The 17,219-nt window shown below is 30.9% G+C and overlaps 1 protein-coding gene across 1 annotated transcript in view; it reads left to right on the top strand.

Moving 5' to 3' along the window:
- The window catches only part of LOC142349599 (uncharacterized), a 73,271-nt gene that overhangs the window by 41,802 nt on the left and 14,250 nt on the right, over positions 1 to 17,219 (top strand). Inside the window, exons 5-6 of the mRNA XM_075401280.1 lie at positions 995 to 1,033; positions 1,152 to 1,201. Coding sequence (XP_075257395.1) covers positions 995 to 1,033; positions 1,152 to 1,201 — 89 coding nt within the window. The remainder of the gene's footprint in view (positions 1 to 994; positions 1,034 to 1,151; positions 1,202 to 17,219) is intronic.

Raw genomic sequence — 17,219 nt, forward strand, 5'->3', positions numbered from 1 at the left:
AGCAAAACGCTTCTGACGCCTTTGTCTTTAAAGGCAAAACAAATAACACAATCGTTTACAATTTTTAGAGTTATTGCGAAATTGACGAAAGTTAGACCAAACATTTGGGAAGTCTGAACGAAAACAACAGAAAACAAATGTTCACGCACTTTAAAGCTCATTAGTTCAGTTGAAAAAAAATTCAAAAAAAAATTCAATTACGTATTTTACGCTAGACGGGTTTTCTTTTGACACTACTCACAGCTCTCTACATTGATTATATCGGGAGGCCAAGATTGTCTTATCGAAAAAAAACAAGCTAAGCATGTAGTTCCTCCCCCACTCAGGTGGGTAAGAACAAAACACTCAAGCTGGAGCGGTGGAAGCGCAACTATAGTCGAAACTCTTTCAATCAAGACATATACTTTTTAACTCTCCCATGTCGATATGGACTTTCTATCGCGTCATTTATGATAAATTCTTTCTCCAACACCACTTATCAGATCGTTCATTCACTTATTAAGACCCAATTGAACCCTTCATCAGGTCTTACACGGTAAGAAGAGAAGTTTTATGAAGAAAACTCTTTTCTTCATACGGTTAGACAACAATCATAAATTTTGATCGTAGGTGGTACATGTTTTATGAAAATTTGTATGATATTCTAACAAAAACAATGTCTTAGTTCAAAAACGATGATAAGCAGCTCACTAAGGTTTTAATCCTTTTCAAATAAAATTGTTTTGTAAGATTTTAAAAAAGTTGTTAATGGAAGTGATTTTCTCGCATGAGTTTATTGATTTCTCTTAAGTTCTGATTATTATCATATATTATCTTTTTTTCACAATCCGAAAGATTAATCCATCATATTGTTAGAGTTGATAAATTTTAATAGAAGTTAAATTGATAACGTACAAAAAATTAAGATTTTAAGATCTTTTATTCTTAAGTTAAGTTCTTTTAAATCTTTTAAGATTTTTTCTTCTTTTAGTTAAAAAGAATTTTTTTGTTTTAGGTGCAAAACCTCGCAGTTCCAGCAAGATCAAACATTGAGGTACGTTAGAGAACGCAATAACTTTTCAAATTTGGTTTTGAAACGAAATTTCAAATGAGCATTTCAACAATTTGTTTCCTAAAATCTGACTCAAAGAATCCACCTGTTTGTATTTCAGGATCAATATGATTTCTGGGTGAATCTTACTGGAGCCGACTTCACCAGCACGTAGGAAGAGTTTTATAGTTATCTTGCTAATATATCGAGGCAACTGATCAACGCTAAAATCAGTGTCCCAGACAGAAAATCTTGGCCTTCAGGGGTTCCTCGTCTGATTGAGAAACTTAATTTTATAAGAGGGAGGGGTGGATGAAAAAGACTTTTGTTCAATAACAAGTAAATCCTATTGATATAACAACGAAGAGTTCTTAAATCTTTATACACCTAAAAATTTGACAACAAATTAATACCTTTTAATAGTTTTGTTTTTCTTTCATAATAAAAAACATAAATTAGTGGTATCTCCAAATTCTCTCCAAATTTGCCTTATTTAGCGTCAAATAACAAAGAGAAATCGAAACAAGCGTTAAACGAAATATAATTTGAAAGAGATAGGGTTTTTAAACCAAAAAATGACCTAAGGAGATTTGATGTCCATCTTTTTTCTTAAGAAAAAACATTCAAACTGTTGTTCTTCACTATTTAAACTTATTAAAAATAAAATGCATTTCAGAGAAGATTGGATCCACATAATGGGAAAAATTGAAAACTTATTGGACAATTATCGTTATTTCTGAGTTATTTCAACAATGATTTTATCGTTTAGTACAAAAATAGCAACCAATTATTTTAAATAGCATAGAAGTAAACAAATCAAGTTCATGAAATTGTAGAATAATAATTTATGCTTTCAAAGAAAAAAATACCCGTTTGTCCATTTTTTGGTTGAATTAAATTTCAAATTGATACCCATTAATACCTGAAAAATAAAATTTAATAAAAACATCTATTTTCGGGAAAAAAATATAATTCTGAACCACTAAAAGTTAATGAACGAAAACTTCTCTAACTTTATCTTGTATCTTGTATTAGAAACCACACACTAATCTCTTCCGCTATATGACAAAATCCGCTTGATTTAGAAAATTAAACAATCAAGAGAATTTAAAAAAGTGGTGCATTGTTTTATTGAAAACCAAAACTCAAGACGGGAGAATTCCTTAGCGGATCTCTTTCCAAATTGATTGAAATGTCTAATTGTTTTAAAATGTTTGTCCTCTATTATAGAAGGATTTCTATCTGATGAACAAAAAAAACAAATAATGTATCTTGAAAAAAAAATTTGAAGTTTTATCCAAGACGGTGATTGTACTGCAACGTAGTGTTCAATTTATTTCGAAATACTAAGTAATATATCATTCGAAGAGCTGCGCTTTATTGTCGCAATTACTTATTTATCACCAAATTTTGTGTCTTTGGTCTAATTATAAGTTAATTATAATTAAAGTTTTCTCAATGCTGCATTGTTTTATACATTTCAAAAGATTGGAAATGATTTGAGGTTCCGTCTTTTTTCGACTCGAAGAAGAGTATTGTAGAAGTGTCTTTTTTTATCATTTTTATTTGAGGGAAATTTGAAGCAGAAAACGAAACGAGTGAAAAAGTTTGAGTGCTTAGAGTGTTGATAAAAATTGGAGAGTTAAACAAAAAAAAGTGTGTTTTTTGTTCATACCGTTGTTTTCGAGAGAGTGAGAAAATCAAGCGTTAAAAAATTTTCCATCAGCGTGATAAATTTTTTGATCAGGTGCGGTGTTTTCAGGTATGGTTTTTTTAAACTAATTTTTATGTAATGGGGCTGAAAAAACTTCACTAATGGTTTAAGAATGGCTTTGACGGTGTTTTGAAAATTTTTGGTACTTATTACGAGTTTTAAGCTAGATGTTCTCAGCTATTTTGCTGATTTTTAGCCATTTTTTGCAAATTGTTTTACCATTGTTTCATTTTATATACTTGTAGAGGAATTCAATAGACGTCTATTGCTGACAGACATTTTTTTAGCAGTTGATTACATTTTTGCACATTTGTTGCCAATTTTGTTTTAATTTTTTATTTTTCATCAGAAATAGACAATTTTGTGAGCCTATTATGGCTTTCTTATGTTAGTTGTGCATTTTAATGGTCACAAATTTTCTAAGGGAAGGTTTTGTTTTCGATTTGTTCTTCTATTAAACAAGGATAGGATTAAATTTTTTTTTAATTGAGTTGTTTTCTGGGGCTAAATATTTCATTGACTTTCAATTGTCTTTTCGTTATTCTGGAATAGTTTCAATAACTAAATACAGTCTGGAAAATTGTTTTGGCAGAAACAACTCCTGGAAATATTCACCGATTCTTCCGTCTTCCTTTGTTGATAAGTGAGCGAGCATTGGAATCCGGAAACAGGGAATGAATGAAATTTAAAAAAAGTTTTTTTGGAGATCAAATTTGATTAGCACAGAAAAAGAGTGTGATTAATTTTTGTATTTTTTTGCATATTGGTACATTTTTGTACATTTTTTTTGTCAAATAGAGATTTTTGTCAGCTTAAAATGTCTCTGCCAAAAATTATGTGGGCAAATTAAATCGTTTACTTGCGTGAAAACATTTTTTAATGTTTTCTTCTTCCCCTTTCTGGAAAAAAATTTTCTTACAGTTCTACGCTTCTCGCTATTGTTAATTTACGCTTCTGCTACAATTGACGGCTAATCACTGTATTTTTCAATTTTCTCAATTGTCATGGTTAGTCAAGGTCTTTTTAACATATCTACTTTTTCTGAATATTCGTTCTTTGTACTTTCATTTGTTGTTTTATATTTCTCAGACATGTATTGAATGAGTGACTGATATAGCAGTAGAAGTTTTAAGCATTTCCTCCGATTAATTCTGTGGATGAAACAATGAATCTAAAGGGGTGCTTTTCACTCCAAATCATACAAATTTTGTAAACTTTTCAGGTTCATTATTTTCTGCTTTTTTAAATTTTTTTCCACCAACTTTCGGATGGTACCTGATATAACCGTAGTTATGATTTCGCAATATTTCAGAATGACGGTTGGGAAGAGCATTTCAAATTTTTGCAGAGAACTTAAAGAGAACACTATTTTTCTCATTTGTCCATCTTCATCTCTTTCACTTTCCTCGGTTTTCTCCTTTTGAAACCATTTTATAAGGTTGTCTGGCAATTGGTGAAAATTTTTTTCTTAACTATTTGTATTACAGGGTTTTGTGCCAATTAATGTTTTGAGCCGTAACTAAAAATATATTTTAGCAAGTAATATATCAGATTTTGTCAGTCATTTTTCTGTCTTTTTCCGGTTGTTGTTTGGATAAGCTTAGCATAATTATGTGCTTTAGGTCAGCGAGGTTGGTCGTTTTCCTACATCAAGTCGTTTCTGAAAATTTCCGGCTATGTTTCTTTCATAATCTCTTCGCACATTTTCACGAGTTTTGAAGTCAAATTGAAGTGATGATTTTGGTCACGTCGGAAGAGGAAATAGAGCCAAAAAGCGTGTTGTAGGGTTTTCTCCAGTCTAATGTTCAATTATTGTGAAAATGCATGAAACTGAAAGGTGTAATAAATTAAAATTAGATGCTGGTTAGGTCCTAACTTATTACCTACTCTGAGTCGGTCCCGAGACTTCCCGCGACGTTTCTTTAAGATCTGTCCACACTTTTCCTTGATTATTGACATAAAATTGGAGTAGTGATTTTCTCACGCCGGAACAGGAAGTAGAGCGAAAAAGCGAGAGATTTCGCGGCGTTAGAATTTTCCACTCATGCTTTTAAGTAGAGTGAAAAATGGTGTTTGAACAATTTTTTCGCTTGTGGTTTTCGTTCACGTGCTGCAATTTTATTTTGAATTTTATTGTTAGTTTGGTTTTATGTTCGGATTTTTTCATAAATGGATTCCCTCAATCCATTCATAGTCAATTCCTGGTCTAGTTGTTCTGATTAGTCAAGGAAAATTCTTTATTGTATAAGGAATTGTTCAGTTATGTTTTTTTTATTTCAAAAGATTTTGATGTCAGATTTTGATGTCAGGATGTTTATCAACATTGACAGCTATGCCTTTTTAACGAAAAATTCGAGCCAAACTTTCTGCTATGAACGTTGATATAAATTTCTCCAAAATGAAACTATTCCCAGTTGTTCAGGGATATTCTGAAGAATTTTCTCACTTCAATAGAAATTATATCGCACGCGCCGTCCTGTTATAGCTAAGAACGTTTTTTTCGACGGAATAAAAGCATGTTCTCCTATATTTTTGTCAGCACTTTAAGAATTCTGCGCAAAAAAAAGGCTGAACAATTTTAAAATTCTTAGTTTGAAAAACGCCAGAGAATTGCCCAAAACAATCTTAGTTTTAAGAAATACTAGCAGGCCCGCAAAAGCATCAACAAAATCATTTAAAAAGAATGTTTAAAATTAAGATCCTTTTGCAACACATCGGGCTGCCACCCATTCCCCTCGTTCAACGGCCATAGGTATTACGTTACGTTACCGATGTATTTGGTGTAGTATATTACCCCAAGTACCACCAATTTTCTTAATCATAGACTTAATTGGCTTTGCATATTTAAGGAGCGCTAAGACTTGTACAGATAAGGAACTTCTACATGTTGGCAGAACATAACTCATGTAAAAAATTAAGCTGCACGTTTAAGGTGGGGTAAAACATGCGAAGAAGAGGAGCTAGGACATGCAAAAGACAAAAGAGAGAAAAGAAAGAAAAAAGGGTACAAAAGAAAAAATAAGCAGAGAAAAGGAAGGCAAGAAAAAACAGGAAACATAGAAAATATTGAGTGAAAGAGAAAAGAATAAAATCAAAGTCCTAATTCAGTGGTTGTACTCCATGCCATGGTTAACGTCAGTTACATTTCATCAGCTGAAGATCACAAACACACACTCTCTAACACACATACACCCACACGCACACACACATACACACAAGTACGCACGCACACCCACAAACAGTCACATAGACGTATACGGTCAATTTAAGAGAACGTACGAAAACGAACGAACGTTTGAAAACCAAGCAAACGTTTGAAAACGAAGTAAACATCCAACAAGCAAAAAGTGCAAAATGGTTGTATGAATGCCTACGTGCACACACACACACACACACACGCATCCATGCTCACGGACACACGCACGCAAACACAAGAACACATCACTAACATGCAAGCTGAAACAATTGCGCATACACATGCAAAACGCTAGGCTGCTTGTTTAGGGACCGTTAAAACATGTGAAGATAGGCGCTTGAACATGGTGGTATAGCATTCGGGTTAGAAAAAAAGTGAGAAAAAAAGTCAGAAAAGAAAAAAAGAAAAGAAAGTGAGAAAAGAAAGTGAAAAAAGAAAGTGAGAAAAGAAATTGAGAAAAATGTGAGAAAAAAGTGAGAAAAAAATGGAGAAAAGAAAGAGAGAAAAGAAAGTGAGAAAAGAAAGTGAGAAAAGAAAGTGAGAAAAGAAAGTGAGAAAAGAAAGTGAGAAAAAGTGAGAAAACAATGGGAGAAAAGAAAGTGAGAAAAAGACATTGAGAAAAGAAAGTGAGAAAAAAAAGTGAGAAAAGAAAGTGAAACAAGAAAGTGAGAAAAGAAAGTGAGAAAAGAAAGAGAGAAAGGAAAGTGAAAAAAGAAAGTGAGAAAAGAAAGAGAAAAAAGCAAGTGAGAAAAGAAAGTGAGAAAAGAAAAAAAAAGAAACTGAGAAAAGAAAGTGAAAAAAGAAAGTGAAAAAAGAAAGTGAGAAAAGAAAGTGAGACAAGAAAGTGAAAAAAGAAAGTGAGAAAAGAAAGAGAAAAAAGAAAGTGAGAAAAGAAAGTGAGAAAAGAAAGTGAGAAAAGAAAAAAAAAGAAACTGAGAAAAGAAAGTGAAAAAAGAAAGTGAAAAAAGAAAGTGAGAAAAGAAAGTGAGAAAAGAAAGTGAAAAAAGAAATTGAGAAAAGAAAGTGAAAAAAGTGAGAAAAGAAAGTGAAAAAAGTGAGAAAAGAAAGTGAGAAAAGAAAGTGAGAAAAGAAAGTGAGAAAAGAAAGAGAGAAAAGAAAGTGAGAAAAAAGAGTGAGAAAAGAAATTGAGAAAAGAAAATGAGAAAAGAAAATTAGAAAAGAAAGTGAGAAAAGAAAGTGAGAAAAGAAAGTGAGAGAGAAAAGAAAGTGAGAGAGAAAAAAAGTGACACATGAAAGTGAGAAAAGAAAGTGAGAAAATAAATTGAAAAAACAACGCGAGAAAAAAAGTGAGAAAAAAGAGTGAGAAAAGAAAGTGAGAAAAGAAAGCGAGAGCAGGAAGTGAGAAAGAAAAGTGAGAAAAGAAAGCGAAAAAAGAAAGTGAGAAAAAATTGAGAAAACAACATGAGAAAAGAAAGTGAGAAAAGAAGTGAGAAAAGAAATTGAGAAAGTGAGAAAACAACGTGAGAAAACAACGTGAGAAAACAACGTGAGAAAAGAAAGTGAGAAAAGAAAATAAGAAAAGAAAGTGAGAAAAGAAAGCGAGAAAAAAGTGAGAAAAGAAAGTGAGAAAAGAAAGTGAGAAAAGAAAGTGAGAAAAAAAGTGAAAAAAAGTGAGAAAAGATAGTGAGAAAAGAAAATGAGAAAAGATAAGTGACAAAACAAAGATAGAAAAGAAAGTGAGAGAAAAGAAAGTGAGAGAGAAAATAAATTGAGAAAAAAGTGAGAAAAGAAGGTGAGAAAAGAAAGTGAGAAAAGAAAGTGAGAAAAGAAAGAGAGAAAAGAAAGTGAGAAAAAAGAGTGAGAAAAGAAATTGAGAAAAGAAAATGAGAAAAGAAAATTAGAAAAGAAAGTGAGAAAAGAAAGTGAGAAAAGAAAGTGAGAGAGAAAAGAAAGTGAGAGAGAAAAAAAGTGACAGATGAAAGTGAGAAAAGAAAGTGAGAAAAGAAAGTGAAAAAATTGAGAAAAGAAAGTGAGAAAAGAAAGTGAGAAAAGAAAGTGAGAAAAGAAAGAGAGAAAAGAAAGTGAGAAAAAAGAGTGAGAAAAGAAATTGAGAAAAGAAAATGAGAAAAGAAAATTAGAAAAGAAAGTGAGAAAAGAAAGTGAGAAAAGAAAGTGAGAGAGAAAAGAAAGTGAGAGAGAAAAAAAAGTGACAGATGAAAGTGAGAAGAGAAAGTGAGAAAATAAAGTGAAAAAACAACGCGAGAAAAAAAGTGAGAAAAAAGAGTGAGAAAAGAAAGCGAGAGCAGGAAGTGAGAAAGAAAAGTGAGAAAAGAAAGCGAAAAAAGAAAGTGAGAAAAAATTGAGAAAACAACATGAGAAAAGAAAGTGAGAAAAGAAGTGAGAAAAGAAATTGAGAAAGTGAGAAAACAACGTGAGAAAACAACGTAAGAAAACAACGTGAGAAAAGAAAGTGAGAAAAGAAAATAAGAAAAGAAAGTGAGAAAAGAAAGCGAGAAAAAAGTGAGAAAAGAAAGTGAGAAAAGAAAGTGAGAAAAGAAAGTGAGAAAAAAAGTGAAAAAAAGTGAGAAAAGATAGTGAGAAAAGAAAATGAGAAAAGATAAGTGACAAAACAAAGATAGAAAAGAAAGTGAGAGAAAAGAAAGTGAGAGAGAAAATAAATTGAGAAAAAAGTGAGAAAAGAAGGTGAGAAAAGAAAACGAGAAAATAAAGCGAGAACAGAAAGTTAGGAAAAAAGTAAGAAAAGAAAGTAAGAAAAAAAAGCGAGAAAAGAAAGCGAAAAAAGAGAAATTGAGAAAAGAAAGTGAGAAAGTGAGACAAGAAAGTGAGAAAAAAGTGAGAAAACAACGTGAGAAAAGAAAGTGAGAAAAGAAAGTTAGAAAGTGAGTCAAAAGAAAGTGAGAAAAAAGAGAAAAAAAGCGAGAAAAAAGGTGAGAAAAAGTGAGAAAAAGTGAAAAAAAAGTGAGAAAAGAAAGTGAGAACAGAAAATGAGAAAAAGTGAGAAAAAAGTGAAAACAACTTGAGAAAAGAAACTGAGAAAAGAAAGTGAGAAAAGAAAGTGAGAAAAGAAAGTGGGAAAAGAAAGTGAAGAGAAAGTGAGAAAAGAAAGTGAGAAAATAAAGTGAGAAAACAACGCTAGAAAAGAAAGTGAGAAAAGAAAGTGAGAAAAGAAAGTGAGAAACAAAAGTGAGAACAGAAAGTGAGAAAAGAAAGTGAGAAAAGAAAGTGAGAAAAGAAAGTGAGAAAAGAAAGTGAGAAAACAAAGTGAGAAAATAAAGTGAGAAACAAAAGTGAGAACAGAAAGTGAGAAAAGAAAATGAGAAAAGAAAGTGAGAAAAGAAAGTGAGAAAAGAAAGTGAAAAGAAAGTGAGAAAAGAAAGTAAGAAAAGAAAATGAGAAAACAACGTGAGAAAAGAAAATGAGAAAAGAAAGTGAGAAAAGAAAGTGAGAAAATAAAGTGAGAAAAGAAAGAAAGTGAGAAAATAAAGTGAGAAACAAAAGTGAGAAAAAAAATGAGAACAGAAAGTGAGAAAAGAAAGCGAGAAATAAAGTGAAAAAGTCAGAAATTAAAGTGAGAAACAAAAGTGAGAAAAAAAGTGAGAAAAGATTGTGAGAAACGAAAGTGAGAAAAGAAAGGGAGAAAAAAGTGAAAACAACGTGAGAAAAGAAACTGAGAAAAGAAACTGAGAAAAGAAAGTGAGAAAAGAAAGTGAGAAAAGAAAGTGAAAAGAAAGTGAGAAAAGAAAGTGAGAAAAGAAAGTGAGAAAACAAAGTGAGAAAAGAAAGTGAGAAAAGAAAGTGAGAATAGAAAGAAAGTGAGAAAATAAAGTGAGAAACAAAAGTGAGAACAGAAAGTGAGAAAATAAAGTGAGAAATGAAAGTGAGAAAAGAAAGTGAGAAAAAGTGAGAAAACAATGTGAGAAAAGAAAGTGAGAAAAGAAAGTGAGAAAAGAAAGTGAGAAAAGAGAGTGAAAAGAAAGTGAGAAAAGAAAGTGAGAAAAGAAAATGAGAAAACAACGTGAGAAAAGAAAGTGAGAAAAGAAAGTGAGAAAAGAAAGTGAGAAAATAAAGTGAGAAAAGAAAGAAAGTGAGAAAATAAAGTGAGAAACAAAAGTGAGAAAAAAAGTGAGAAGAGAAAGTGAGAAAAGAAAGCGAGAAATAAAGTGAAAATGTCAGAAATTAAAGTGAGAAACAAAAGTGAGAAAAAAAGTGAGAAAAGAATGTGGAAAAGAAAGTGAGAAAAGAAAGGGAGAAAAAAAGTGAGAAACTAATGTAAGAAAAAAAGTGAGAAAAGAAAGTGAGAAAAGAAAGTGAGAAAAGAAAGTGAAAAGAAAGTGAGAAAAGAAAGTGAGAAAAGAAAGTGAGAAAAGAAAGTGAGAATAGAAAGAAAGTGAGAAAAAAAAGTGAGAAACAAAAGTGAGAACAGAAAGTGAGAAAAGAAAGTGAGAAAAGAAAGTGAGAAAAGAAAGTGAGAAAAAGTGAGAAAACAATGTGAGAAAAGAAAGTGAGAAAAGAAAGTGAGAAAAGAAAGTGAGAAAAGAAAGTGAAAAGAAAGTGAGAATAGAAAATGATAAAAACAACGTGAGAAAAGAAAGTGAGAAAATAAAGTGAGAAAAGAAAGAAAGTAATAAAATAAAGTGAGAAACAAAAGTGAGAAAAAAAGTGAGAACAGAAAGTGAGAAAAGAAAGTGAGAAATAAAGTGAAAAAAGTCAGAAATTAAAATGAGAAACAAAAGTGAGAAAAAAAGTGAGAAAAGAATGTGAGAAGAGAAAGTGAGAAAAGAAAGTGACAAAAGAAAGTGAGAACAGAAAGTGAGAAAAGAAAGTGAGTAAAAATTGAGAAAAAGTGAGAAAAGAAAGTGGCAAAAGAAAATGAGAAGAGGAAGTGAGAAAAAAAAGTGAGAAAAAAGTGAGAAAAGAAAGTAAGAAAAGAAAGTGAGAAACGAAATTGAGAAACGAAATTGAGAAAAGAAAGCGAGAAAAGAAAGTGAGAAAAGAAAGTGAGAAAAGAAAGTGAGAAAAGAAAGTGAGAAAAGAGAGTGAGGAAGGAAAGTGAGGAAAGAAAGTCAGAAAAGAAAGTGAAAAAAAAGTGAGACAAAAAAGTGAGAAAAGAAAATGAGAAAAGAAAGTGAGAACAGAAAGTGAGAAAAGAAAGTGAGAAAAAAGTGAGAAAAGAAAGTGAGAAAAGAAAGTGACAAATGAAAGTGAGAACAGAAAGTGAGAAAAGAAAGTGAGTAAAAATTGAGAAAAAGTGAGAAAAGAAAGTGACAAAAGAAAATGAGAAGAGAAATTGAGAAAAGAAAGTGAGAAAAGAAAGTGAAAAAAAAGTGAGACAAAAAAGTGAGAAAAAAAAATGAGAAAAGAAAGTGAGAACAGAAAGTGAGAAAAGAAAGTGAGAAAAAAGTGAGAAAAGAAAGTGAGAAAAGAAAGTGACAAAAGAAAGTGAGAACAGAAAGTGAGAAAAGAAAGTGAGTAAAAATTGAAAAAAAGTGAGAAAAGAAAGTGACAAAAGGAAATGAGAAGAGAAAGTGAGAAAAGAAGGTGAGAAAAGAAAGTGAGAAAAAAGTGAGAAGTGAAAAAAGTCAGAAAATAAAATTAGAATCAAAAGTGAGAAACAAAAGTGAGAAAAAAAATGAGAAAAAAAAGTGAGAAAAGAGAGTGAGGAAGGAAAGTGAGGAAAGAAAGTCAGAAAAGAAAGTGAAAAAAAGTGAGACAAAAAAGTGAGAAAAGAAAATGAGAAAAAAGTGAGAAAAGAAAGTGAGAAAAGAAAGTGACAAAAGAAAGTGAGAACAGAAAGTGAGAAAAGAAAGAGAGAAATAAAGTGAAAAAAGTCAGAAATTAAAATGAGAAACAAAAGTGAGAAAAAAAGTGAGAAAAGAATGTGAGAAAAGAAAGTGAGAAAAGAAGGTGACAAAAGAAAGTGAGAACAGAAAGTGAGAAAAGAAAGGGAGTAAAAATTGAGAAAAAGTGAGAAAAGAAGGGGACAAAAGAAAATGAGAAGAGAAAGTGAGAAAAGAAAGTGAGAAAAGAAAGTGAGAAAAAAGTGAGAAGTGAAAAAAGTCAGAAAATAAAATTAGAATCAAAAGTGAGAAACAAAAGTGAGGAAAAAGTGAGAAAAGAAAGTGAGAAACGAAATTGAGAAACGAAATTGAGAAAAGAAAGCGAGAAAAGAAAGTGAGAAAAGAAAGTGAGAAAAGAAAGTGAGAAAAGAAAGTGAGAAAAGAGAGTGAGGAAGGAAAGTGAGGAAAGAAAGTCAGAAAAAGAAAGTGAAAAAAAGTGAAGCAAAAAAATGACAAAAGAAAATGAGAAAAGAAAGTGAGAACAGAAAGTGAGAAAAGAAAGTGAGAAAAAAGTGAGAAAAGAAAGTGAGAAAAGAAAGTGACAAAAGAAAGTGAGAACATAAAGTGAGAAAAGAAAGTGAGTAAAAATTGAGAAAAAGTGAGAAACGAAAGAGACAAAAGAAAATGAGAAGAGAAAGTGAGAAAAGAAAGTGAGAAAAGAAAGTGAGAAAAAAGTGAGAAGTGAAAAAAGTCAGAAAATAAAATTAGAATCAAAAGTGAGAAAAAAAAGTGAGAAAAAAAGTGAGAAAAGAAAGTGAGAAAAGAAAGTGACAAAAAAAGTGAGAACAGAAAGTGAGAAAAGAAAGTTAGTAAAAATTGAGAAAAAGTGAGAAAAGAAAGTGACAAAAGAAAATGAGAAGAGAAAGTGAGAAAAGAAAGTGAGAAAAGAAAGTGAGAAATAAGTGAGAAGTGAAGAAAGTCAGAAAATAAAATAAGAATCAAAAGTGAGAAACAAAAGTGAGAAAAAAGTGAGAAACGAAAGTGAGAAAAGAAAAAGAGAAACGAAATTGAGAACCGAAACTGAGAAAAGAAAGCGAGAAAAGAAAGTGAGAAAAGAAAGTGAGAAAAGAAAGTGAGAAAAGAAAGTGAGAAAAGAGAGTGAGGAAAGAAAGTGAGGAAAGAAAGTCAGAAAAGAAAGTGAAAAAAAGTGAGACAAAAAAGTGAGAAAAGAAAATGAGAAAAGAAAGTGAGAACAGAAAGTGAGAAAAGAAAGTGAGAAAAAAGTGAGAAAAGAAAGTGAGAAAAGAAATTGAGAAAAGAAAGTGAGAAAAGAAACTGAGAAAAGAAAGTGAGAAAAGAAAGTGAGAAAAGAAAATGAAAAGAAAGTGAGAAAAGAAAATGAGAAAAGAAATTGAGAAAAGAAAGTGAGAAAAGAAACTGAGAAAAGAAAGTGAGAAAAGAAAGTGAGAAAAGAAAATGAAAAGAAAGTGAGAAAAGAAAATGAGAAAACAAAGTGAGAAAAGAAAGTGAGAAAAAAAGTGAGAAAAGAAAGAAAGTGAGAAAATAAAGTGAGAAACAAAAGTGAGAACAGAAAGTGAGAAAAGAAAGTGAGAAAAGAAAGTGAGAAAAGAAAGTGAGAAAAGAAAGTGAGAAAAGAAAGTGAAAAGAAAGTGAGAAAAGAAAATGAGAAAACAACGTGAGAAAAGAAAGTGAGAAAAGAAAGTGAGAAAACAAAGTGAGAAAATAAAGTGAGAAAAGAAAGAAAGTGAGAAAATAAAGTGAGAAACAAAAGTGAGAAAAAAAGTGAGAACAGAAAGTGAGAAAAGAAAGTGAGAAATAAAGTGAAAAAAGTGAGAAAAAAAGTGAGAAAAGAAAGTCAGAAAAGAAAGTGACAAAAGAAAGTGAGAACAGAAAGTGAGAAAAGAAAGTGAGTAAAAATTGAGAAAAAGTGAGAAAAGAAAGTGACGAAAGAAAATGAGAAGAGAAAGTGAGAAAAGAAAGTGAGAAAAGAAAGTGAGAAAAAAAGTAAGAAAAGAAAGTGAGAAAAGAAAGTGAGAAACGAAATTGAGAAGCGAAATTGAGAAAAGAAAGCGAGAAAAGAAAGTGAGAAAAGAAAGTGAGAAAAGAAAGTGAGAAAAGAAAGTGAGAAAAGAGAGTGAGGAAAGAAAGTGAGGAAAGAAGGTCAGAAAAGAAAGTGAAAAAAAAGTGAGACAAAAAAGTGAGAAAAGAAAATGAGAAAAGAAAGTGAGATCAGAAATTGACAAAAGAAAGTGAGAACAGAAAGTGAGAAAAGAAAGTGAGTAAAAATTGAGAAAAAATGAGAAAAGAAAGTGACAAAAGAAAATGAGAAGAGAAAGTGAGAAAAGAAAGTGAGAAAAGAAAGTGAGAAGTGAAAAAAGTCAGAAAATAAAATTAGAATCAAAAGTGAGAAACAAAAGTGAGAAAAAAATGAGAAAAGAAAGTGAGAAAAGAAAGTGAGAAACGAAATTGAGAAGCGAAATTGAGAAAAGAAAGCGAGAAAAGAAAGTGAGAAAAGAAAGTGAGAAAAGAAAGTGAGAAAAAAAAGTGAGAAAAGAGAGTGAGGAAAGAAAGTGAGGAAAGAAAGTCAGAAAAGAAAGTGAAAAAAAAGTGAGACAAAAAAGTGAGAAAAGAAAATGAGAAAAGAAAGTGAGAACAGAAAGTGAGAAAAGAAAGTGAGAAAAAAGTGAAAACAACGTGAGAAAAGAAAGTGAGAAAAGAAACTGAGAAAAGAAAGTGAGAAAAGAAAGTGAGAAAATGAGAAAAGAAAGTGAGAAAATAAAGTGAGAAACAAAAGTGAGAAAAAAAGTGAGAACAGAAAGTGAGAAAAGAAAGTGAGAAATAAAGTGAAAAAAGTGAGAAAAAAAGTGAGAAAAGAAAGTCAGAAAAGAAAGTGACAAAAGAAACTGAGAACAGAAAGTGAGAAAAGAAACTGAGTAAAAATTGAGAAAAAGTGAGAAGAGAAAGTGAGAAAAGAAAGTGAGAAAAGAAAGTGAGAAAAAAAGTGAGAAAAGAAAGTGAGAAAAGAAAGTGAGAAACGAAATTGAGAAGCGAAATTGAGAAAAGAAAGCGAGAAAAGAAAGTGAGAAAAGAAAGTGAGAAAAGAAAGTGAGAAAAGAAAGTGAGAAAAGAGAGTGAGGAAAGAAAGTGAGGAAAGAAGGTCAGAAAAGAAAGTGAAAAAAAAGTGAGACAAAAAAGTGAGAAAAGAAAATGAGAAAAGAAAGTGAGAACAGAAAGTGACAAAAGAAAGTGAGAACAGAAAGTGAGAAAAGAAAGTGAGTAAAAATTGAGAAAAAGTGAGAAAAGAAAGTGACAAAAGAAAATGAGAAGAGAAAGTGAGAAAAGAAAGTGAGAAAAGAAAGTGAGAAAAAAGTGAGAAGTGAAAAAAGTCAGAAAATAAAATTAGAATCAAAAGTGAGAAACAAAAGTGAGAAAAAAAGTGAGAAAAGAAAGTGAGAAAAGAAAGTGAGAAACGAAATTTTGAAGCGAAATTGAGAAAAGAAAGCGAGAAAAGAAAGTGAGAAAAGAAAGTGAGAAAAGAAAGTGAGAAAAAAAAGTGAGAAAAGAGAGTGAGGAAAGAAAGTGAGGACAGAAAGTCAGAAAAGAAAAAGAAAAAAAAGTGAGACAAAAAAGTGAGAAAAGAAAATGAGAAAAGAAAGTGAGAACAGAAAGTGAGAAAAGAAAGTGAGAAAAAAGTGAGAAAAGAAAGTGAGAAAAGAAAGTGAGAAAAAAGTGAAAACAACGTGAGAAAAGAAAGTGAGAAAAGAAACTGAGAAAAGAAAGTGAGAAAAGAAAGTGAGAAAATGAGAAAAGAAAGTGAGAAAATAAAGTGAGAAACAAAAGTGAGAAAAAAAGTGAGAACAGAAAGTGAGAAAAGAAAGTGAGAAATAAAGTGAAAAAAGTGAGAAAAAAGTGAGAAAAGAAAGTCAGAAAAGAAAGTGACAAAAGAAAGTGAGAACAGAAAGTGAGAAAAGAAAGTGAGTAAAAATTGAGAAAAAGTGAGAAAAGAAAGTGACAAAAGAAAATGAGAAGAGAAAGTGAGAAAAGAAAGTGAGAAAAGAAAGTGAGAAAAAAGTGAGAAATGAAGAAAGTCAGAAAATAAAATTAGAATCAAAAGTGAGAAACAAAAGTGAGAAAAAAAGTGAGAAAAGAAAGTGAGAAAAGAAAGTGAGAAACGAAATTGAGAAGCGAAATTGAGAAAAGAAAGCGAGAAAAGAAAGTGAGAAAAGAAAGTGAGAAAAGAAAGTGAGAAAAGAGAGTGAGGAAAGAAAGTGAGGAAAGAAAGTCAGAAAAGAAAGTGAAAAAAAAATGAGACAAAAAAGTGAGAAAAGAAAATGAGAAAAGAAAGTGAGAACAGAAAGTGAGAAAAGAAAGTGAGAAAAAAGTGAGAAAAGAAAGTGAGAAAAGAAAGTGAGAAAAAAGTGAAAATAACGTGAGAAAAGAAAGTGAGAAAAGAAACTGAGAAAAGAAAGTGAGAAAAGAAAGTGAGAAAAAAAGTGAGAAAAGAAAGTGAGAAAAGAAAGTGAGAAACGAAATTGAGAAGCGAAATTGAGAAAAGAAAGCGAGAAAAGAAAGTGAGAAAAGAAAGTGAGAAAAGAAAGTGAGAAAAGAAAGTGAGAAAAGAGAGTGAGGAAAGAAAGTGAGGAAAGAAGGTCAGAAAAGAAAGTGAAAAAAAAGTGAGACAAAAAAGTGAGAAAAGAAAATGAGAAAAGAAAGTGAGAACAGAAAGTGACAAAAGAAAGTGAGAACAGAAAGTGAGAAAAGAAAGTGAGTAAAAATTGAGAAAAAGTGAGAAAAGAAAGTGACAAAAGAAAATGAGAAGAGAAAGTGAGAAAAGAAAGTGAGAAAAGAAAGTGAGAAAAAAGTGAGAAGTGAAAAAAGTCAGAAAATAAAATTAGAATCAAAAGCGAGAAACAAAAGTGAGAAAAAAAGTGAGAAATGAAAGTGAGAAAAGAAAGTGAGAAACGAAATTTTGAAGCGAAATTGAGAAAAGAAAGCGAGAAAAGAAAGTGAGAAAAGAAAGTGAGAAAAGAAAGTGAGAAAAAAAAAGTGAGAAAAGAGAGTGAGGAAAGAAAGTGAGGACAGAAAGTCAGAAAAGAAAAAGAAAAAAAAGTGAGACAAAAAAGTGAGAAAAGAAAATGAGAAAAGAAAGTGAGAACAGAAAGTGAGAAAAGAAAGTGAGAAAAAAGTGAGAAAAGAAAGTGAGAAAAGAAAGTGAGAAAAAAGTGAAAACAACGTGAGAAAAGAAAGTGAGAAAAGAAACTGAGAAAAGAAAGTGAGAAAAGAAAGTGAGAAAATGAAAAAAGAAAGTGAGAAAATAAAGTGAGAAACAAAAGTGAGAAAAAAAGTGAGAACAGAAAGTGAGAAAAGAAAGTGAGAAATAAAGTGAAAAAAGTGAGAAAAAAGTGAGAAAAGAAAGTCAGAAAAGAAAGTGACAAAAGAAAGTGAGAACAGAAAGTGAGAAAAGAAAGTGAGTAAAAATTGAGAAAAAGTGAGAAAAGA

This window comes from Convolutriloba macropyga, chromosome 11 (assembly GCF_964194025.1).
Source record: "Convolutriloba macropyga chromosome 11, txConMacr16.3, whole genome shotgun sequence".
Taxonomy (NCBI): domain Eukaryota; kingdom Metazoa; phylum Xenacoelomorpha; order Acoela; family Convolutidae; genus Convolutriloba; species Convolutriloba macropyga.